Source organism: Cebidichthys violaceus, unplaced genomic scaffold (genome assembly GCF_023349555.1).
Source record: "Cebidichthys violaceus isolate CVI_PGR_0920_01 unplaced genomic scaffold, fCebVio1.0.p SCAF_4, whole genome shotgun sequence".
NCBI lineage: Eukaryota > Metazoa > Chordata > Actinopteri > Perciformes > Stichaeidae > Cebidichthys > Cebidichthys violaceus.
This window is the reverse complement of record NW_027176594.1, coordinates 1603403-1628313: the sequence shown is the minus strand read 5'-3', so window position 1 is coordinate 1628313 and position 24911 is coordinate 1603403. Positions and strand designations below refer to the sequence as shown.

The 24911-nt window shown below is 37.4% G+C and overlaps 1 protein-coding gene across 1 annotated transcript in view; it reads right to left on the bottom strand.

The window, feature by feature from the left end:
* Nucleotides 1-17133: 17133 nt before the first annotated feature.
* kcnh1b (potassium voltage-gated channel, subfamily H (eag-related), member 1b) overlaps nt 17134-24911 on the bottom strand; it is a 40690-nt gene continuing 32912 nt past the window's right edge. The window contains exon 11 of the mRNA XM_068726683.1: nt 17134-22366. Coding sequence (XP_068582784.1) covers nt 21518-22366 — 849 coding nt within the window. The 3' untranslated portion in view covers nt 17134-21517. The remainder of the gene's footprint in view (nt 22367-24911) is intronic.

The window sequence follows — 24911 nt, the reverse complement described above, 5'->3', positions numbered from 1 at the left end:
CAACGAACATACACCAACGTAATCGCCCGTCAGATAAAGATGGCGATCATCGTATGATAAATGTGTGTCAGTTATGCTGAAACTAAATGTTATACGAGCGTCAGTTTTACGGGTTGTTGTATTTCTTAATTTATTATTTTGAGTTGTTGGCAGAGTAGAAGAAGTCCCAGTCTGGTAGCTAAATAATGCGGCAATGACAGTTTAAATAGAGGTCAGTAGCATTAGCAGTTAGCTAACCAGCTCTTTGCTAACACGTGTAAGAACTGATGCTAGGCTAGGTAGCTCGACCGTGCGGATTTTCTAAATAAGTTTCCACAACTTTATTTACACATTGTTTGGAGCAGAACTGGCTTTGACAACGACATATACAGCAACGCAGGTGGCAAGCTTTTGCTCAAAATTGCAAAGTAAAGCAGAAATGGCAATTTTAAAATTTGAATACACCTCAAGAGTAAAGATACCAGAACCTTCTGCTAGATTATCGCTTCACTTTAGCCTTCACATTAATCAATACAAGTATTTAGTCAGTAGTTTATTTTTTTAATATCACTTTTTACAGCAGGTCGATATGGTTAACAAATTTGGTTTTCTTGATGGATGTGACTATGAAGATTTTAAAAATGGCCTGAATTAGAGATTCATTGGATATTTTACATTTTTTGTCCTTTTTAATTTATTTTTTAAATGGCAGATAAGAAAAACTAGAGAACTTAATGTGAAGTGTTTTCATTTTAGATTCAACATACTGTAATATTTTTAATCTATCATCAAGGGACTTCCGTATGACTACATACAGCCACCGTGACATCACCACATGAACACCCCAAAGAGTGGGAGAAATCAAACATATTAAAAGGATCAATCTTTACCGTCTCGTGAGTAACATAAGCGCTCTCTCCGTTAGCTATCTCGCGTAAGCTAGCCAGCTGTGAGACTGACTCCGATGTGAATAACTTTGCTTCAGTTCTCCGAGGTGTTGAAAGGTATTTTGCTAAAATAACAAAATGAGACTGAAGGCTCCACTTGATCAAAATAAAACGTGTTTCCATTTTATTTCATAATTTATTTCCACCATATAGTGCTTCAAATAAATCAAATTAGATTTTAAGAACACATTACGCCCCTGTTCTTCAGTGTAAATCAGTATTTATGTTCTCTGACTTTCCAGTTTCCAATTCTTAGTGAAATATTAGCAAAAGGACGATTTTTTGGCTCGATGCCATCGAAATTTGTCTACATTTTATTTCTGCGATGTAGATGCTGAAAATGTAATTTGCTGAGGCTTGTAAGAGAATATAAGATATTTGTCTCAGCGAGGGTCAATCATCCCACACCATGATGCTACGTTTAGGTACAGACAAACGCAACGGAAGTTAAAGCATTTTGCTCCAGAGAGTATTCTACCCACTCTGTGAAACATGTAATGTAAACCTTAAATGAAATCCTTTCTATTGAAAAACGATGACTAGCAGGATTAGCAACCTTTTGTTATTGAAATGTTCATATACCATCAAGAGTTGAATGATGAAACGTTTCGTGGTGCATTGTGACGCTTTGCGTCGTGTGGAAGCGAGCTACTAAGTTTTGATCTGACAGAAAAATGTGAGGCAGCAGTCGGCATCCCGTCAGAGTTTAATCAGCAGCTGGTTTGGACTCTTCTGAGCCTCTAAACATGGACCTGGAAACCTGAAAGGGTCTCGACTAAGACCACAGAGACAGTTTGTCTTTGTGTAGGAATGATGTACAAGCCACAGTCATTACAGTCTAATGAGCCAAAACAGATGTGTGTATATTTGAAGAGAGGGGGGGAGGGGGGGGGGGGGGTGAAGCTGGTAGTCCAATTCTGGGTGTAATCCAGATTAATCTGGAGGTCTCAATCTCTGTGGTTCGTCCTCTGGCTTCACTCTGTTTTGTGGTTCCTGGATTTTAGTTCGTTGCTGGGGCAAAGATCCAACACACAGGTCCTCTCGTTCTTTGTCTTCCATATCTAACGAGCAGATCCTCTCCGTCAAGGACTCAGGTGAAGTGGGGCATCCGGCTGCAGGTTCTGGAAGAGAGGTAACGTTGTGTTTTTTTTGATGGACCACGTTAGTCTTTTCACCGTTTTCTTTGTTCGCTTTTACTGAGCAGAGAAAACAAGCAGACGGGACAAAAAAAAAGGTCGTACGGAAAAGTACTTTTTGGGGGAAAAAAAACATTTTTAACCAACAACCACAAACCGAACACGAAGAAATGAAATATGTTCTCTGAAGCATGAAATAAACCCATTAATGCAGATGAACGTTAATCCAATATTTGTGTCACTTTCTCTTTTTCTTAGCATGTTACAGCTTTTGTCTTTTTATGGTCCTCGTCATTTGTGAAACAATCAGCTGTTTGACCGATAATTCGGTCTGTTTCCACATTAAAGACTTCTGAATACAATTTTGACTTTAAATTAGGTTAAACTGAACCAACTAAAAACTATTAGGGCTGATAAACTCCAGAGACACTACAAACAACCCACAACGTAACCCTACTCTCACCACTCTGACCTGACAGTCTTTATATTATCATGTAATATCTTTAAAGGCACAGTGTGTAGGGTTCAGGGGGATCTATTAGTAGAAATATTAAATAACTGTTTTCATTAATGACCTGAAACCATGAATCGTTGTGTTTTTCATAGCCCTTCATATCTACATGGGGGGCGGGTCCTCTCTTCGGAGTCCGCTGTGTTGCTACGGTAGCCCAGAACGGACAAACCAAACACTGGCTCTAGAGAGGTCCTTTTGCGTTTTCACGTTACCTGAAGGCCACCGTAGTTCTCCAACACGCTTGTGAAACTACGGTGACTTGAGCAACAGAGTGCAAAACCGTTGTAATGCCAACCGCCGCCGACCGCAAACACAGCGCCAGATGCCACCCAAATCTTACACACTGTGCCTGCCTGGCCACTAATTCATCCAGTTTATAATCAATATTTTTGAAAACAAACAGTCCAGTTCAGTTCTGCTTTCGTCTTAGTTTTTCCCCCTTTCTAACCAGTTCCTGTGTTTTCGTTGATGTGGGGGTTCAGCGTTCCTCCGTGCAACATAAGCCATATTTACCGCTTACGTGGCCTTTGCTACTTTTGTGCGCTTCATCCTTTTCCTCCTCATGAGGGTCACCTGAGGCCTCTTCAACCCTGCGATCAGCAGCAGCAACCTGGGCCGCGACTTGGTGAGCCAGCTTCTCAGTAGCGTCCCCTTGGGAAACCTGCAGGAACAGCAGTAGTCCGTTAAAGCCAGGAACTCCGAAATGAACCCGGCAGGATTTCAACACCCTCTGGTTAATAGTCATTCACTTTTTGTGTTTATGAAACCACAAATATAACATGAAGCCTTGAGAGACCTCAGTGTGCAATAAAAAACACATTTCCGATAAAGCATAGAAGTAAATTCAACAAACACACAGTTCTTCCAAATGTGGATTTGTGTTTTAAAGACGATACATTTGGTTGGTCCACCATTTTGGTTCAGGCTGAAATAAATATTGGATGGATTCCGATGAACTTCGGTTCATACGTTCATGTCCTCTTAAAGACGAATTATAACGTTGACTTTTCCCTCTACCGCCATCATCAGGTCAACATCCAAATGAGTCCAATACCTGCAGAACTAATGACATTATAAGCCTCGTGGTTTTTGCTAATTAAGTATTGTTAGCATGCTAACATGCTAAACTAAGATGGAGAACATATGATTTCTGGGCCTCAAAGAGTCGAAAAACAATAAATGGCTTACTTGGTAACATGAAACTCATTTGTAATGCAGGTTGCAAACGAACCTTCAGGTTACACAAACGTAATGTGGAAAAGAAAACGAAGGTTTAACAGTTAAATTAAACTGTTGTAAACATCTCACAGTTAACAGAACCGCCTTCTGTCTCAGCTTCAGACTTATTTTCATGATACATGAAACACCAAATGTTTAGAACACTAACTACGGCGGTGACCGTTTCGGCCGATCGCTTGTCCTCATCTAAACATCTTCAGTACAATTTTAAAACACCGGCGAGGCGTGAAGTCGACCGTTTGTCCGTCCTTCGAGTTTCTCCACAACCCTCCTGAGACTCCTTCAGAGCAACAACAGGAAATGCTGATTGCATGTTTTGACTAAAAGACTTTCTTACTCGTGACCTTTTGTTCACGTCACTGTACCGCTGTCATCTTTTACGTTCTTTTAACCCGTGATTTGACACCTTGTGACCCACCGACCAACCGACCAATCACGCTCAGTCCTACGAGCACCACGCCGCCTGAAGCCCGGATTAGAAAGCAGGACAGTACCTGGACCAGAAACACTCCTCACCGCCTCCTCCAGGAGCTTCACATTCTCGACAAAAACAGACCTTTTTTTTTAGATTTATTTTTTTTAGCTGCAGGGAAGCTGCAACCTTTGTGTCTTTATGCGAGTCGTGACCTGCTGAGCACGATGAACCCCCCCCCCCAAAAAAAAACAACCTTTGTGCTGTTTGAGCACACTGAAACCAGCCAGAGAGAGATCTAGCAACACGTGGACGGACCGTGCTGACGCCATTGTTGTGGCCTGCGGGGCTCGATGTTAAATGTACCGAGGGGGAACATTGTTTGCGTAGCTCACCCCCCCCCCCCCCCCATTAAGCCCTCATCCCGTTCATTATCGTCATGTGATTGTCTCCAGTTAAACTTTGTCTTCTCCTCAGCAGCCATCTTCAAAATTCTCTTCAGGCTGCGTTCAAGTTCAGGTTTCTTTGACGTCTTGTTGACCCTTTTCTTCACCTTTTCCACTTTCTTTTGTTCTGCAGTTCCTTGTTGTTCTTGTCCTGCCCCATCACTTTGCTCTATCATTTTCCTTCAAGAACTCGTCTTCTCTCTTTCTCTGCAGATCCATCTTATGAAGCAGCTTCAGTAACTTATTATAAATCACTCCGTACTGTTTCCACAGCTGTGTTTTTTGTTTGTCTTGTTAGGTTTTCTAATGTCATCCAAGTTGGGGTTTTTTTACCCTACCCAAGCTCACCACCTCCTCCTCCTCCTCCTCCTCCTCAGCAGACATCTTTGTTGGCGTCTACTACTGACCGGTCGCCGCCGTCCTTAGAGTCAGAGGAAGCGGGTAACTTTGACATTGTCCTCGTCCGTCCGGCCTGTAGCAGCTTAGCGAGAGGAGCTCACTCTTAATATCGGCCAACAAACGAGCTGACAGACCATCATCAGCAACGTCACAAACCTTCCGTCTGCTTCAGCATCAAAAGGACCATTCATCCCAAAATGTGGTAATCCAAGTGACAAGTTTATTTTCTCACACACACACACACACACACACACACACACACACACACACACACACACACACACACATCAGAGAGTAGAGGTACTACTAAGTTGTTTCTCAGAGCAAAATTCTCGACAACGGATCTACAACTCTACGGCAGCGACAAACCAAAACACTTGCCTTAAATACATCAAGAGTCAAAGTTCTCACTCTGAGGCTCTGAAATATATCGAGTGAGTCCCAGTCGATGTTGTCCGCATCCATCACCTCCACCCTTCACCTCAGCACACAACTTAGCAGTCCCCTACCTCCACTCTCCCCTACCTCCGCACAAGGAACACAACAGAAAGCAGTCCTTACCAATTGACCCCGCACATTTGTTAGGTTATGCCCCCGGCGTCCCTGCAGAGGCACATATATGATCCCCGCTGCAGTTTTTTCCTCTCGCACTAGAAGCTTCAGCCAGGACGCAAAAAAACAAATCTGCTAAATAATAGGAGGCCATGAAGCCGGCCCCGGTGGGGGCCTTTTTTGAAAAAGGAGGGTCCACTCAGCACTTCTGACTGCAAAGAGCAACGGGTGATCCCAGGACACGCAGCCAATCAGGGGGCGGACTGCACCTGTTGCCATGGCGCCCGGCACTGACCGGTATAAAAAGGTGTGTGTGTGTGTGGGGGCGGGGGGTGTTGGAGAGTGAAGGAAGAGGTTAGCTGAAGTGTCGCTGAGGCAGCAGGACTGTCAGCTGCTGCTTGTTTAACACGCACCAGTATCCTGAGTTCACTGAATATAAACACGTTCTCTTTTAAAAACCTTTAAATGTACATTTACTCAAGTACTGAACCTATAAGTACACTTTGTAAGTACTTGTCCTTTACTTGAGTGTGTCCATTTTATACTTCTTCTACTACTAAAGTGCTACTTTTTAAAATGTTGTTCTTTTTACTCCACTACATGCTTTTGATAAATTAAGTCACTTGTTCATTTACAGATTCAGATTATTACATACTGTACATATTTATATGCAATATAATGAACAATAAATTATGATGTAGTGTGATGTGTTTAAAATAAAACTTTATTGATCCACCCTTAAAGCAACAAAAACATGAATGCGTCACTAACTATAATCCAGTAACATTATATATATATTATTTTTTAAATCGGCCATTCTGCATAGTGAGTACTTCTAATTTTGGAACTTTAAGTGTATTTTGATGTTCATATTTTAAGCATTTTACTAAAACAAAAAAATGTAATGCAGGACTTTTACTTGTAACAGAGTATTTCTACACTTTATTACTACCTTTACTGAAATACAAGATCAGAGTACTTCTACCTCTGTTCAATTCTATATCTATATTTTTATGACGTTTTACGACATACTATTCTATGACTTGTATTTAGATTTTTTCGACTGACTTTTTTATGACTTTTTTCGACATGCTATACTATGACTTTTTTATGATTTTTTTCAACATGCTATACTATGACTTTTTTATGACTTTTTTTCAAAATGCTATACTATGACTTTTTTCAACATACTATACTATGACTTTTTTATGACTTTTTTCAACATACTATACTATGACTTTTTTCAACATGCTAAACTATGACTTTTTTATGACTTTTTTCAACATACTATACTATGACTTTTTTTGACATGCTATACTATGACTTTTTTATGATTTTTTTTCAAAATGCTATACTATGACTTTTTTATGACTTTTTTCGACATGCTATACTATGACTTTTTTATGACTTTTTTCGACATGCTATACTATGACTTTTTTATGACTTTTTTCGACATACTATACTATGACTTTTTTATGACTTTTTTCGACATGCTATACTATGACTTTTTTCAACATGCTATACTATGACTTTTTTATGACTTTGTTCAACATAATATACTATGACTTTTGTATGACTTTTTTCAACATATTATACTATAACCAGACTGCTGTTCAGGGGTCAAGCCAGTGCTCGCCTCCTGCCCCTTGTGTTTTGGCGGTAACTTCAGCCACCGATGGACTTGATGTTTTTGGCCCTGCCTGGACCAGAGATTTCTGGGGGAAAAGAAATGAACTTCTACTGTGAGCTGCTCTCTGTGCACTGTCACACGCTGAAGGACGACTGTGTTATGGACTGTTCCTGTTGTTGTTCAAGTGTCTTTAGCGATGTTCTGTTCATGTTTTTGGTGTGTTATTATATAATGTGGGATTTAGTGTTTGTGTGGTTAGTTTACTGTTCATGTTAATTCAGAATGTGGTTTCCATGACTGAGAACTGTGTGGACATCAATAGCCTCCGGGCACTGTGTATGTTTGGGCTGCTCAATAAAAAGCTTGACAACTTTAGAACTCTGTCTCATGAGGGAATCCTTGCACACAGTTTGCAACATCATCGTACAATAATTTTTTGACATACAATAATATGGCTATTGTCTACAAACTAAACTATGATTTTTTTTATGGCTTTTTCAACATACTGTAGTATGACTCTTATTTTGATTTTTTCGACTGACTTTGTTATGACTTTTTTCAACGTACTATACTATGACTTTTTTCGACATGCTATACTATGACTTTTTTATGGCTTTTTTCAACATACTATACTATGACTTTTATCAACATAATATACTATGACTTTTTTATGACTTTTTTCAACATACTATACTATGACTTTTTTATGACTTTTTTTCGACATACTATACCATGACTTTTTTTCGACATACTATACTATGACTTTTTTCAACATACTATACTATGACTTTTTTCAACATACTATACTATGACTTTTTTATGACTTTTTCGACATACTATACTATGACTTTTTTATGACTTTTTTGGCATACTATACTATGACTTTTTTATGACTTTTTCAACATACTATACTATGACTTTTTTATGACTTTTTCGACATACTATACTATGACTTTTTTATGACTTTTTCGACATACTATACTATGACTTTTTTCGACATACTATACTATGACTTTTTTATGACTTTTTCGACATACTATACTATGACTTTTTTCGACATACTATACTATGACTTTTTTATGACTTTTTTCAACATACTATACTATGACTTTTTTATGACTTTTTTCAACATACTATACTATGACTTTCTTCAACATACTATACGATTACTTTTTTATGGCTTTTTTCAAAATGCTATACTATGACTTTTTTCAACATGCTATACTATGACTTTTTTATGACTTTGTTCAACATAATATACTATGACTTTTATATGACTTTTTTCAACATATTATACTATGACTTTTTTATGACTTTGTTCAACATAATATAATATGACTTTTTTATGACTTTTTTCAACATATTATAAAATGACCAGACTGCTGTTCAGGGGTCAAGCCAGTGCTCGCCTCCTGCCCCTTGTGTTTTGGCGGTAACTTCAGCCACCGATGGACTTGATGTTTTTGGCCCTGCCTGGACCAGAGATTTCTGGGGGAAAAGAAATGAACTTCTACTGTGAGCTGCTCTCTGTGCACTGTCACACGCTGAAGGACGACTGTGTTATGGACTGTTCCTGTTGTTGTTCAAGTGTCTTTTGCGATGTTCTGTTCATGTTTTTGGTGTGTTATTATATGATGTGGGATTTAGTGTTTGTGTGGTTAGTTTACTGTTCATGTTAATTCAGAATGTGGTTTCCATGACTGAGAACTGTGTGGACATCAATAGCCTCCGGGCACTGTGTATGTTTGGGCTGCTCAATAAAAAGCTTGACAACTTTAGAACTCTGTCTCATGAGGGAATCCTTGCACACAGTTTGCAACATCATCGTACAATCATTTTTTGACATACAATAATATGGCTATTGTCTACAAACTAAACTATGATTTTTTTATGGCTTTTTCAACATACTGTAGTATGACTCTTATTTTGATTTTTTCGACTGACTTTGTTATGACTTTTTTCAACGTACTATACTATGACTTTTTTCGACATGCTATACTATGACTTTTTTATGACTTTTTTCAACATACTATACTATGACTTTTTTATGGCTTTTTTCGACATACTATACTATGACTTTTATCAACATAATATACTATGACTTTTTTCAACATGCTATACTATGACTTTTTATGACTTTTTTCAACATACTATACTATGACTTTTTTGTAACTTTTTTCGACATACTATACTATGACTTTTTTATGACTCTTTTCTACATACTATACTATGACTTTTATCAACATAATATACTATGACTTTTTTATGACTTTTTCAACATACTATACTATGACTTTTTATGACTTTTTTCAACATACTATACTATGACTTTTTTATGACTCTTTTCAACATACTATGACTTTTATCAACATATGACTTTGTCATATGTCATATGACAAATGACTTTTTTATGACTTTTTTTCGACATACTATACTATGACTTTTTTTGACATACTATACTATGACTTTTTTATGACTTTTTTCAACATACTATACTATGACTTTTTTCGACATACTATACTATGACTTTTTTATGACTTTTTTGACATACTATACTATGACTTTTTTATGACTTTTTCGACATACTATACTATGACTTTTTTCAACATACTATACTATGACTTTTTTCAACATACTATACTATGACTTTTTTCAACATACTATACTATGACTTTTTTCAACATGCTATACTATGACATTTTTCAACATGCCATACTATGACTTTTTTATGACTTTTTTCAACATGCTATACTATGACATTTTTCAACATGCCATACTATGACTTTTTTATGACTTTTTTCAACATGCTATACTATGATTTTTTTCGACATACTATGCTATGACTTTTTTATGACTTCTTTGACATACTATACTATGACTTTTTTATGACTTTTTCGACATACTATACTATGACATTTTTCAACATGCTATACTATGACTTTTTTATGACTTTTTTCAACATGCTATACTATGACTTTTTTATGACTTTTTTCGACATACTATACTATGACTTTTTTCAACATACTATACTATGACTTTTTTCAACATACTATACTATGACTTTTTTATGAATTTTTTCGACATACTATACTATGACTTTTTTATGACTTTTTTCAACATACTATATACTATGACTTTTTTATGAATTTTTTCAACATACTATACTATGACTTTTTTATGATTTTTTTCAACATGCTATACCATGACTTTTTTATGACTTTTTTCAACATACTATATACTATGACTTTTTTATGAATTTTTTCAACATGCTATACTATGACTTTTTTATGACTTTTTTCAACATGCTATACCATGACTTTTTTATGACTTTTTTCAACATACTATACTATGACATTTTTCAACATGCTATACTATGACTTTTTTATGACTTTTTTCAACATGCTATACTATGACTTTTTTATGACTTTTTTCAACATGCTATACTATGACTTTTTATGACATTTTTCAACATGCTATACTATGACTTTTTTCGACATACTATACTATGACTTTTTTCGACAAACCATAATATTACTTTTTTTGACATACTAAACTATGACTTATATTTCGTTTAATTTGACTATGACATTTTTATGACTTATTTGAACATGCTATACTAGGAATTGTTAGGACTTATATTTAGACTTTTTAAACATGCTATACTCTGACTTTTTTCGACATACTATACTATGACTTTTTTATGACTTTTTTCAACATACTATACTATGACTTTTTTCTACATACTATACTATGACTTTTTTATGACTTCTATCAACATAATATACTATGACTTTTTTATGACTTTTTTCAACATACTATACTATGACTTTTTTCAACATACTATACTATGACTTTTTCAACATACTATACTATGACTTTTTTCAACATGCTATACTATGACATTTTTCAACATGCCATACTATGACTTTTTTATGACTTTTTTCAACATGCTATACTATGACATTTTTCAACATGCCATACTATGACTTTTTTATGACTTTTTTCAACATGCTATACTATGATTTTTTTCGACATACTATACTATGACTTTTTTATGACTTCTTTGACATACTATACTATGACTTTTTTATGACTTTTTTCGACATACTATACTATGACTTTTTTCAACATACTATACTATGACTTTTTTCGACATACTATACTATGACTTTTTTATGAATTTTTTCGACATACTATACTATGACTTTTTTATGACTTTTTTCAACATACTATATACTATGACTTTTTTATGAATTTTTTCAACATACTATACTATGACTTTTTTATGATTTTTTTCAACATACTATACTATGACTTTTTTATGACTTTTTCGACATACTATACCATGACTTTTTTCGACATACTATACTATGACTTTTTTATGACTTTTTTCAACATACTATACTATGACATTTTTCAACATGCTATACTATGACTTTTTTATGACTTTTTCAACATGCTATACTATGACTTTTTTATGACTTTTTTCGACATACTATACTATGACTTTTTTCAACATACTATACTATGACTTTTTTCGACATACTATACTATGACTTTTTTATGAATTTTTTCGACATACTATACTATGACTTTTTTATGACTTTTTTCAACATACTATATACTATGACTTTTTTATGAATTTTTTCAACATACTATACTATGACTTTTTTATGATTTTTTTCAACATACTATACTATGACTTTTTTATGACTTTTTCGACATACTATACCATGACTTTTTTATGACTTTTTTCAACATACTATACTATGACATTTTTCAACATGCTATACTATGACTTTTTTATGACTTTTTTCAACATGCTATACTATGACTTTTTTATGACTTTTTTCAACTTGCTATACTATGACTTTTTTATGACTTTTTTCAACATGCTATACTATGACTTTTTTATGACATTTTTCAACATGCTATACTATGACTTTTTTCGACATACTATACTATGACTTTTTTCAACATACTATACTATGACTTTTTCAACATACTATACTATGACTTTTTTCAACATGCTATACTATGACATTTTTCAACATGCCATACTATGACTTTTTTATGACTTTTTTCAACATGCTATACTATGACATTTTTCAACATGCCATACTATGACTTTTTTATGACTTTTTTCAACATGCTATACTATGATTTTTTTCGACATACTATACTATGACTTTTTTATGACTTCTTTGACATACTATACTATGACTTTTTTATGACTTTTTTCGACATACTATACTATGACTTTTTTCAACATACTATACTATGACTTTTTTCGACATACTATACTATGACTTTTTTATGAATTTTTTCGACATACTATACTATGACTTTTTTATGACTTTTTTCAACATACTATATACTATGACTTTTTTATGAATTTTTTCAACATACTATACTATGACTTTTTTATGATTTTTTTCAACATACTATACTATGACTTTTTTATGACTTTTTCGACATACTATACCATGACTTTTTTCGACATACTATACTATGACTTTTTTATGACTTTTTTCAACATACTATACTATGACATTTTTCAACATGCTATACTATGACTTTTTTATGACTTTTTCAACATGCTATACTATGACTTTTTTATGACTTTTTTCGACATACTATACTATGACTTTTTTCAACATACTATACTATGACTTTTTTCGACATACCATACTATGACTTTTTTATGAATTTTTTCGACATACTATACTATGACTTTTTTATGACTTTTTTCAACATACTATATACTATGACTTTTTTATGAATTTTTTCAACATACTATACTATGACTTTTTTATGATTTTTTTCAACATACTATACTATGACTTTTTTATGACTTTTTCGACATACTATACCATGACTTTTTTATGACTTTTTTCAACATACTATACTATGACATTTTTCAACATGCTATACTATGACTTTTTTATGACTTTTTTCAACATGCTATACTATGACTTTTTTATGACTTTTTTCAACTTGCTATACTATGACTTTTTTATGACTTTTTTCAACATGCTATACTATGACTTTTTTATGACATTTTTCAACATGCTATACTATGACTTTTTTCGACATACTATACTATGACTTTTTTCGACAAACCATAATATTACTTTTTTTGACATACTAAACTATGACTTATATTTCGTTTAATTTGACTATGACGTTTTTATGACTTATTTGAACATGCTATACTAGGAATTGTTAGGACTTATATTTAGACTTTTTAAACATGCTATACTATGACTTTTTTCGACATACTATACTATGACTTTTTTATGACTTTTTTCAACATACTATACTATGACTTTTTTCTACATACTATACTATGACTTTTTTATGACTTCTATCAACATAATATACTATGACTTTTTTATGACTTTTTTCAACATACTATACTATGACTTTTTTCAACATACTATACTATGACTTTTTTCAACATACTATACTATGACTTTTTATGACTTTTCGACATACTATACTATGACTTTTTATGACTCTTTTCTACATACTATACTATGACTTTTATCAACATAATATACGATGACTTTTTTATGACTTTTTTCAACATACTATACTATAACATTTTATGACTTTTTTCAACATGCTATACTATGACTTTTTTCAACATGCTATACTATGACTTTTTTATGACTTCTTCGACATACTATACTATGACTTTTTTTTTACTTTTTTCAACATACTATACTATGACATTTTTCAACATACTATACTATGACTTTTTTATGACTTTTTTCAACATGCTATACTATGACTTTTTTATGACTTTTTTCAACATGCTATACTATGACATTTTTCAACATGCTATACTATGACTTTTTTATGACTTTTTTCAACATACTATACTATGACATTTTTCAACATGCTATACGATGACTTTTTTATGACTTTTTTCAACATGCTATACTATGACTTTTTTATGACTTTTTTCAACATGCTATACTATGACTTTTTTATGACTTTTTTCAACATACTACATTATGACTTTTTTATGACTTTTTTCAACATGCTATACTATGACTTTTTTGACTTTTTTCGACATGCTATACTATGACTTTTTTCGACAAACCATAATATTACTTTTTTTGACATACTAAACTATGACTTATATTTTGTTTATTTGACTATGACGTTTTTATGACTTATTTGGACATGCTATACTAGGAATTGTTAGGACTTTTTCAACATGCTATACTATGACTTTTTTATGACTTTTTCGACATACTATACTATGACTTTTTCGACATACTATACTATGACTTTTTTCGACATACTGTACTATGACTTTTTTATGACTTTTTCGACATACTATACTATAACTTTTTTCGACATACTATACTATGACTTTTTTCAACATACTATACTATGACTTTTTTCGACATACGATACTATGACTTTTTTTGACATACTATACTGTGACTTTTTTATGACTTTTTTCAACATGCTATACTATGACTTTTTTTGACTTTTTTCGACATGCTATACTATGACTTTTTTATGACTTTTTCGACATACTATACTATGACTTTTTCAACATACTATACTATGACTTTTTTCGACATACTATACTATGACTTTTTTATGACTTTTTCGACATACTATACTATAACTTTTTTCGACATACTATACTATGACTTTTTTCGACATACTATACTATGACTTTTTTCGACATACGATACTATGACTTTTTTTTGACTTTTTTCGACATGCTATACTATGACTTTTTTTTGACTTTTTTCGACATACTATACTATGACTTTTTCGACATACTATACGATGACTTTTTATTACTTTTTCGACATACTATAGTATAACTTTTTTCGACATACTATACTATGACTTTTTTCAACATACTATACTATGACTTTTTTCGACATACCTATGACTTTTTTCGACATACTATACTATGACTTTTTTATGACTTTTTTCAACATGCTATACTATGACTTTTTTCGACATACTATACTACGACTTTTTTATGACTTTTTCGACATATTATACTATGACTTTTTTATGACTTTTTTCAACATACTATCCTATGACTTTTATGACTTTTTGGACATATTATACTATGTGTTTTAATGACTTTTCACGACATAACATACTATGACTTTTTGGACATGTTATACTCAAGCTAGCTGTTGTGACACCATGTTTGAATGGCTGTAGTGTGGGCGTCACAGGCAGCTTCACCTACCAAATCTGTTTTCTGTAAAAGGCCATCAGCTTTCTTGTCGAAAGATTGTTTGTGTTGTACATTTAAGTGCTGTATGATTGTTAATACCTTTTCTTGCGATCATTAAATGGATGGTGATAAAGTCTGACGTCTAATAAGATACAAGCTGCAGCTGACTGTGATGTCTGTGACTGCTCTGTAGAGGGCTCTGTAGCTTCAGGATAAGACAGAGAGATGCAGGAGATTCAGAGGAGGAGGAGGAGGGAGGAGGAGGAGGAGGGAGGAGGAGTGGTGAGGCTGTGCAGGCATGTTTAGTGTCAGACTGAGAGGTTCGCCCTGCTGTTTGTTCGCTGCTGCAGAGATCAACCTGGAGGAAGAAAGGAGGGGGTAGGAGGGCTGGCACTGCAATGCAGAACATTAAATGAGGAGGAGGAGGGAGGGAGGGAGGGAGCTGCCAGCTCTGCAGAGAGCAGTTTTTTTTCCGAGGGGGAGGCTCAGGGATTCCCTGTTGGTTTGGAAGAGATCCAGGAGGAGAAGCAGCGACTCGAGTTCGGAAACACAAAGACGAGCAGATTTGTTGTGATGAATTAATTCAAATCATGTAGAAATGATTTGATAGCAACAACCTTGATCTCAATATTATTTTTTTCCCACTGTATTAATTTATTTGTCAGTATCTGTGTTGTTGGACATAACACAGAAAGGTAATAAATCAGACAGACAGTAAATATATACAAATAAATATACAGACGGTATGTTAACCTGCAGCTAACCGGAGCAACAGCACTTATTACTCAACCGAGTAGCAAGACTCGATAGCTTTCATCCAGTACCTAAGTGCAACTTTTCTATAAACAAAACACATGGCCCTCTAATATCATAAAGTATTATTAATTAAACTGCCCCAAAAGTATTAGAGTAACTCTAACAAGCGTGCCGAGTGTATTTCCTTCCTTATAAAACATTTGCAAAGACAGCTTTTAAATATTTGGAATCCTGCTCTGTCTACGTTCATGTGTACTTGTGAGCAGTTGTCTTCTTCACTGCCTTTATTAGCGCATTGCTTTGTTTTGTGCGCAAATAGCATGAAACCAAGATTAGCATCCCCACGCATTCACAAATAACAAACAAGACGGGGACCCACTCCTAAGATCACGTCAGGTGGGTGGGATTTTTTGGTGGATGGGTCAATCAAAGACAGGACTTTCCCCCAGAAGGCCGCTATTTGTATCCCGTAAGAAACCCAAAGTATTGTTTTAGATCACGACTAAAGGAGATTGTGCCAACATTGTTTCTGGCAAAGGGGTTGAAGTGACATGACATTGTTATAGTTCTGCAAAACGTCCTAGGGAGGAGGTCAGGGTGGATGGTTGGAGATACAAAGCATCTTCACCAAATACAGCTTCCTGTCTCGAGCAACAGAAGGTTCAATACACACAAAGTAGTTTTCATGACTATGATCTTTCTTTCCTTAAACTTATTCAAGGAGCTTTACGTTTCTAAACATTAACAAACCTGTGTGTTGTTTAGGATGAGGAATTTGTGCTTTTATCATTCGAAGAGAGCAGTTTGTTTGTTTTTGTTGCTTTAAAACCGGATTGATTTGGCGTCACAGTTCTTTTATAACGGACGTTAAATGAAACGGTACAAAGAGAACAAAGTACAAAGTATGAAATAATTTATTGTTGACATTTGATGTAATTTTCTTAGAAATACTCTTTGTGCTAATACAGTTTTCATTTCTGACAATAAGTGAAGAACAGAAATACGATTATATACTGTATCTGTGGTTACTATAAGTTTCCCCTTCAAGCGTTTCCTCCAAGCTGCGAGTTTCCAGAGCGGTGCACATGTGACATTGATAAAGACGTTGTACCATTTTAACATTGAGGCGCTCTTCATGCACAGACTGCGGCCATTACATACATGTGACCCACAGCAAAAGGTATTAAAGTTTAAAGAGAACGAACCCTCCTTACTCCAAGAAATTTAAGTAGCAAAGGCAAAGTCAGCTCTTTCTTTAATTAAAAAAAAAAAAAAAAAGTTTCAGACAGCAGCGTCATGCAGAGACGGCCAAAGTGCATCAGTGCCGATACCAGCGGTGCTCATGGGACAGCGTGAGATACACACAGTACCACAAACAAATACCAGTCTCTCAGTACAAATAGCATACATAGCAATAATTGCATATTTGGACACTATATTATAATCACACCTACACAGGATAGATGAGATACCGATGTCAAGACAAAAGTACAACTTCTTTCTTCTCAGGTGATGACATAATGACAGGTTACATTTACTCTTTGTGGGAATAAAGCCTCAGATTGTAGATACGGTCACTTTTAGTTTATTACTATGTTTGCAGATGATACTCAACTTAAAGCTGCAGAACTTTATACTTAAAGAGCAAGATACATTTCAAACTGATGGGTCTAAAATCTGAATTTCAGTGATGTCAGGAATTGTTCAGTCAGTAAAAACCAAAGCTCCGTGTTGAAGGTGAAGCTTAGAGAATCAGTTGAACTCCAAATAAGCACGTTGGTCATCGTTTATGCTACATTTTGGGTGTTAGTTTGGGAAGACGTATTCAAGAGATCATAAATTTGTCCATTCTGACGCACGCAGACACATTGTAGTACAACGACAAAATTTACGACGCATGACGCGTCGCGACTACGCGGCTGCAGTTCAACTAATGTCCACTAGATGTAGCTTAAAGAAAACACTGATTTTAGTGAAGTGCAAAACCTCAATTTCTCTCAGAAAATATGTCTTTTTACACAACTTCAGCTTTCAGGAGATAAGCTCTTTATCTGTTGTCAGAATGAGTATGCCGTTCAGGAAATATTCAGATTTCGGTGTGTTTGTGGGGTGTTTTTACCTTGATTGACAGTTGTCTCAGCCTATCACACTCGGCCATGATGGTTGCGACTCATTTCGTCTCAGCTCGACTCTTTTTGACCATGATCTGGACTTTTAGTCTCCAGTTGCTGACGAGCATTAAACCCAAGCTCCGTTTTTGTTCACGTTTCCTCACAAACCTGCGAGAGACCACAGAGACAACTGCAGAAAGGTTTGTACAGACTGTGGCGTCATATGGGCGTAACCAGCAGGTGTGCAAGGTGAAGCTATCAACCACAAAGGAGGGAGTCACAGAAACGCAGAAAGGAACAACGGAACTGTGGAGGTTCGATGGGGGAGGACGGAGACACGAGTAAAGCCAGACAGTTTCTCACAAAGAAAAGGCTGCATATAAAAAGTTATTATGGTTTCCTTTGCTGGAACTTTGATGGAGGCACAGATGAAGACACTAAAGCTAAAAGAAGAACAGGCGAGGCATGAAAAGAAAAAACAGACGGAGTCTATTGGCTGTCGTGACCTCCAACTAAACTGGACATTACGTCTGCTCCGTTACAGTTTGCTCGAGCACAATCTGCCTGCGAGCGGCAACAAACGATCGCCGCCGTCGCTGTTGTGTGGAGTCCGTCCAGGGGTGGAGACACGCCAACCTGGTTTGTTTGCAACAAGTTGTCGCTGAGCCTTCAGAGGAACAACCAGCGACTTCTGGAAAGGAAACGACGTCCTGCTGGACCGACGGCGACGCGCCGCTTTACACTAATGAAGCAAACTCACAACGAAGACCTCCAACACAGAAACATCTAACCTACAGTCTGGTGCCAATGACCCAACAGAATTTCTACACCCTTCAAACCAAGTAGAACACACTGAGGATGAGTCTGAACATTGTGAGGTCTGAACTAATTAAACAATATATCTTACACCCAGCAAAGTCAAATCGTACACTTAAATTGAAGCATTATTGACGTTACAGCGCTGTCTGCCATTGTCTGTTGAACGTTGACTTCATTACAGCATTACATTGTGGGATATTTATGCCGCCGTAGTGTCCAGTATTTGTAGACTGAAATATTTTCCGCGAAATGTTTTGTGGAATATTGTTTTCATGCTAAGGTTTCGGACATGTTGACTGTTTTAGCTACTAAATAGCACGTTAGTATGGAATTTTTGGACGCAACCTAATGGTCTTTCTGCCCCCTAGTGGCCAAATATCATTTAACGCCGCTGCAATTCGACGTCAAACTGAAGTCACCACTTCTAACATTTGGTATGTTATTGGGTAAAAATCAGAGGGTGTTTCTTTAAAGGTGCAGGACACGAGATTGGGAGCCTCTAAACGGCCCTCAACACGGCGACAGAGCAAACAGTGTTTAATTCAGAGGGAACCGGAGGGTGGGTGCCACGCTTCCACAACGGCGTTATCGGCTGTAACCTCCGTATCAGAGCGGTGCAGAGCGGCGGCCATGAGCTAAACAATGGGGGGGGGGGGGGGGGCGCTCACGTGCACGAACATGCACTAAAAGCACGTGCAGCCATGTGTCAACAAAGCAAGGAGAAGCTCGGATAACAACAAACACAGACGAGTGACTTCAGCCCCTGCTCAGGTGGATATTACTCCACTGTATCTTTACAAAGAAAATTGCTGTTTGCCGTTATAGAAATCTTCAGAATGTGAAATACAGCTCTTTAAATGAAATGTTAAAAAATAAACAGGCTGCAGCTTTCAGGGCTGGAAAGTGACACGACTGTTCAGATGAGGTTCACGAGACCGAGGAGGGAAGCCGAGTTCGCTCCGTCACTGAATGCTTACGTTCAGAGTGAGCCGGTCGATTGAGCCGTACGGTGCGGGTATAAAAGTGCCAGCTTCTGGCCGTGGAGAAAGGCCGATAAAAACGAGTTAACATAATGTACAAGATTAATAAAAAACACACAGTGTCTGCGCAGCTTCACACGTCGTGGTGGATCCTCGAGAGACGTTTACTGACCGGTCTGTAAGATATTTGATGTCATTTTGCTGTAGCAATATATAGATTTTTTTTTTTTTTAAAGAATCATCTTTTACAAATGCCTGAATTAAAGAGTAGATGTACAATGAGTTGAAACATATTCCACTTGGATTCAGATGCAGTCATCCCAGATGTGTCATCTTTAACACTGAAGAAATCAGATTACTGTTCTGTTTGACTTTGGATGTGTTAACCCTGTGAGCTCCATTCAGAGCTGAATTAACATGGAAACATGCATACACTGATTTTTTTTCAATAAAAACCCCCCCAAAAAATCCAGACTAATGTCCAGCTCTGTGTGGGAATTAAACATCGGACACATTTAGGGCCTCATTGTCACCGTGATGCATCAAATCTTTCACATTCATTCTGGATAAAAAACAAAAAAACGCTACCGATCCCAAAACATCGACGACTTCTTGCTGAAATCTGCACACACAGTGTTTACAGTCTGCATGAAGGTGGGGACATTCTTTTCTTTAACAAATCCCACCGAACCGAACCACTGAACGTCTGATCCACAGTGAACCTTTAAACGGCTTCAGCAGCTTCTCACTTACACAGAATTTTGATTGGCGCTCTCAACAACCAATCGCATTGCTTTGATATGACATCATGCAGCGGTTCATTCTCAAACAGCTCCATCAGAAAAACCAATCAAAAAAAAATACGTGAAGTAGTAACATCATTTTCAATCACAGAGATACGCCTCTTTTTGATTTTCGTCTTTTTGAAGTGTGTTCACTTTCTTTTGATTGATTCTGGTGGATTGGTTCTGAACAGCTAAACAGACTTTGTGGACCACACCTCATGAGATGGGTCAAAGCCACCAAATGAACCTTTGGAAGCGAGTTCCTTCATCACAGTGTTCAAAAACAACAACGTTTAAAGCCATGTCTTATTATTGCCAAAATTATATGAAGGTCTAAACCTTCTTGAGGACCAAAGGTGCCATCATGACTGTCATGACTCTTTCTACAGTCTGTGATCAAAGTCAAAAATCTGCCTTATCGTCATTTCAGTCCGTGACGTCTTGCAGAGCGATGCTACCAACGTTACAAAGTGCTTTTGCATGATATCATCGTCAACCAAAGCTTCGCTCTGCAGTCAGCAGCTCGTCTGGCATCTGGAGGCTCAACAGGCTCCTGTTCGATTCCCGAGGACACTGAGGTCCAGCTTAGGAGAAGCTGTCCTTATCGGAATCAGGGGAAGGAGGCCGCGAGATCTCAAAGAAGGAGCCCGACGACTTCCTGGATTTGAGGAGTCGCAGCATCTCAGCCAGCTGAGACTCCAGCGCTGCCATGCGACCGTTCAAAGATCGGATGTCTCCTCTCAATTCCTGCTTCAGCTCGAGGAAAGAGGCCTGCATGCTCTGCTCCGGTATCGGACAGAAGACCGTCTTCTCGTCCGACTGGATCGGGCTCTGCTCCAGCGGCGTTCTGGCGTCGTCGACGTTGTCCAAGCGGAGGTCGCTCTTTGTGATGCCGCTGTCACAGGAGTCTGTTTTCTTGAGGGACATCTCGTCCTGAGACTTAGTTCTATCGGGCAGCGTCTCCATGGACTCGGCCTTGGAGACGCTGCTCCACGACTCGGCCTTCACGACCGACTCCTTGAATCGTCCCCAGCCTTTAGCTTTAGCCGACTCTGCCGATTTGCAGCCAATCAGGTTTCCATTTTGGGTGGCCGGAGCGTGGAGCATGACTCGGCTGGAGGTCTTGGATGAAGATGAAGAGGTTGCGGTGGTTGAGGTGGTGGGCGTGGCTGGGTTCTCCGTCACCATAACTATACTGGTGGAGGCCAGGATCTTCGGACCTCTGGGAGGCTCCAGGGGAACGACACCTTTCTCCACATCAGCGGCGCTTTGTATGACCTGCTCAGTGGCGAGTCGGGCCTCCCTCTGCTGCCGGAAACGCTGGAAGAGTCGTCGGACCGGATGATCCGGAGGAAGGTTCAGAGGAGCCTCATTCTTCCGCTTCAACATCTCCTCTTCCTCACGTTTCACATCACTGATCTTCCGGAAGACGATCTACAAAAAAGACAGGAAACCAGAAGAAACAGTGAGAACGGTTTCACTATGCCAAACAAACATCTTCACTTCTTTCCCCCTAAACTCCGGCTATGCAGTTTATGCACTGATCGGAGATCATGCTAATAATACACTGTGAAGACTTGTTGGCCTGTTAGCATTAGCTTGCTTGCCTATTGAAAGTTAAAAGCCAGCTAGCTTGCAGAGGTACTAGCCCAAGCATGTTCCTGGCTTACTAGCATGTTAGCGCTTAGCTCCACAACTATACCTTCGAGAGGTCACTACGCCATCACCTCTAACTTATCACATTATATAAAAACATACAGTTGACAAAATAGGATTTTCACCAGTAAATATATCAATTGAAAGGTTTCATGCTTCCTGTTGTGACGCTCCCGCCCCATTAAGTAAAACGGCACGATCAACAGTGTCGAAACGACTGAAAGTGTGTGGATTGAGCATTTACTGCTTCTGCTGTTAAACCAGGTCATTTATTATTAAAGAAACATCTCTTTGCTTTACAGTGTTCTGAGACGAGATCTGAAAAAAAAAAAGAACTTTGATCAAAATGTCAATGTAGAAAAAAAGAAAGAAGCTGAGGCCACTTCTGATGCACAGTCCTAAATTATTTATTTTTTTATCTCCAGTAAACAAATAAGCATAGGATTAACAGCAGCTAGAGTCTGTGTTCTCTGTTAATTTCACTCAATCTAAAAGTGGTAGTTTAATATTTTAGGAGTGTCCTGTTGGTCAACAACGAATGGCAACGCTACCAATTCACATTAAGCCTTGGACCTTTAAATGAATGTCATTCCCCATCTGTCCTGTCCTCTCTCTACTGTCGCTGTCCAACTAGAGGCAAATATTCCCCCAAATTTCATGCCAATCCATTCAATAGCTGTTTGGACCAAAGCGGCGGCTCAGTGGTCAACACACAGATTAAAAACCCAGTTGAGCTGGAAAGTATTAAGGTTTTGACCATGTGGAGTTTATCCAGAAACAAGAATGACATTACTCTTACTTCTAGTAATTTAAACCCTTAGTATTAAATGGCTTGTAATTGAATTAACGGCACTAAACAATACTGTTTTTGATCTTATTTCAAGACGTCTGGTAGCTGGACATCGTGACTTACTTTAAGAAATCTTATCAAGTGAAAATCTCCTATTTAGCTGGTTTCAAGGACGTTGCAGTGTTGTAACAACAGCCACTCTAATATATTCAGTGTTCACTCCAGGTGAGAAGTTCATGTTCATGACTTTAACATCGTAGGACCGTCAGCTACATGTGACCTCCTGATCTCTGCCGAGTCTGACTGGGACTTTATTCTGCAGCGACAGCGAGAGGAGGCGGCGGGGCTTTCCCGCTCAGCGATGTCATCAATGTTAAAACCCCCGAGCCAGTCGGGGAGCTCCTGACCTGCAGAAATTGGATCTTGTGGACGAAGCAGCAGCAGCAGCCAGACGGTTCTATCAGAGAGCCCTCAGGGGTGATGAGAACAGAGGAACGCGGAACGTGAGAGAACTGCTAATGTTCAACAACTGCTGCTCCGTTTCTTCCGATACGATCAACAATACATCAGACTGCTGCTCCGACACACACTCTCTCAGCGCTGCATTCAAGTGTAAACACACACAAGTCTGCAGGGACTCTCAGTCGTACAGGACTCAGTTATTGAAATGTTAAGCACGCAATAACCGATTATTTTGCCCGCTTGGTTTCAGCAGAAACAAGTAGTGAACACAACATCAACGTGTCATCAGCTTTTCAGTTGATATGTTGAACTTGCTTCAACGTGACCATCCATTAGTGGTTCATGAGTGGTGTTTTGTGTCCACCTGCTATGTTCTCCAGCACTCTTCTAGCTCTGTTTTTGGTCTCCACCATACAATATCTGACTCTTTAGCTGCTGAATGCTCCACTATGTTCACCAGTTGGTTTCTAACTGTGTCTGTCCGCTGCTGGATGTCTTTAACCTGAAAATGAGACGGCGGGTTAGCTTATCTTAGCGTAAAGATCCACCTAGAAGCTCTTCTTAAGCTCACGAATGAAAAGGTTCTATCTTGTTTAATCTGTACAAAACCAACATGTAGTGGTGGTTTATGTGCTGGTGCAGTGACTCCCTTTTTTTGTTGTTGTTGCAGTGTGACATGCAAGTAAAGCCCTAGAGTGTAGCTGAGGTGAGGTTATACTTGTCACATCAAAAAGTTGTGAAGAGGGCCGCTGTCACGCTTTAATAGCTTTTTCGAAAACATCTTTGACAGCTAAATCAATTCTTCGCTGTCCACAATGTGCCCAGTTCAAACAATTTGAACCAAACTAATGCTGCCTTCACACAGGCTTGGCTTCATATAAAAACATCTTGCCCAAATAATTTGCTCCATTTAAACCTTGGAAAGCAAGCATAAACGCAGTTAGTCTTGGGTTTAATTTTAGTTTTAACAAGCTGTTTCCTGGCTGAACATTTATTTAGTTGATCTGATTTCTTCAGCCTTCAGGAAGAAAATGTTCAGCCAGTGTGGAAAAATAAATCCAGTCGTTTCTC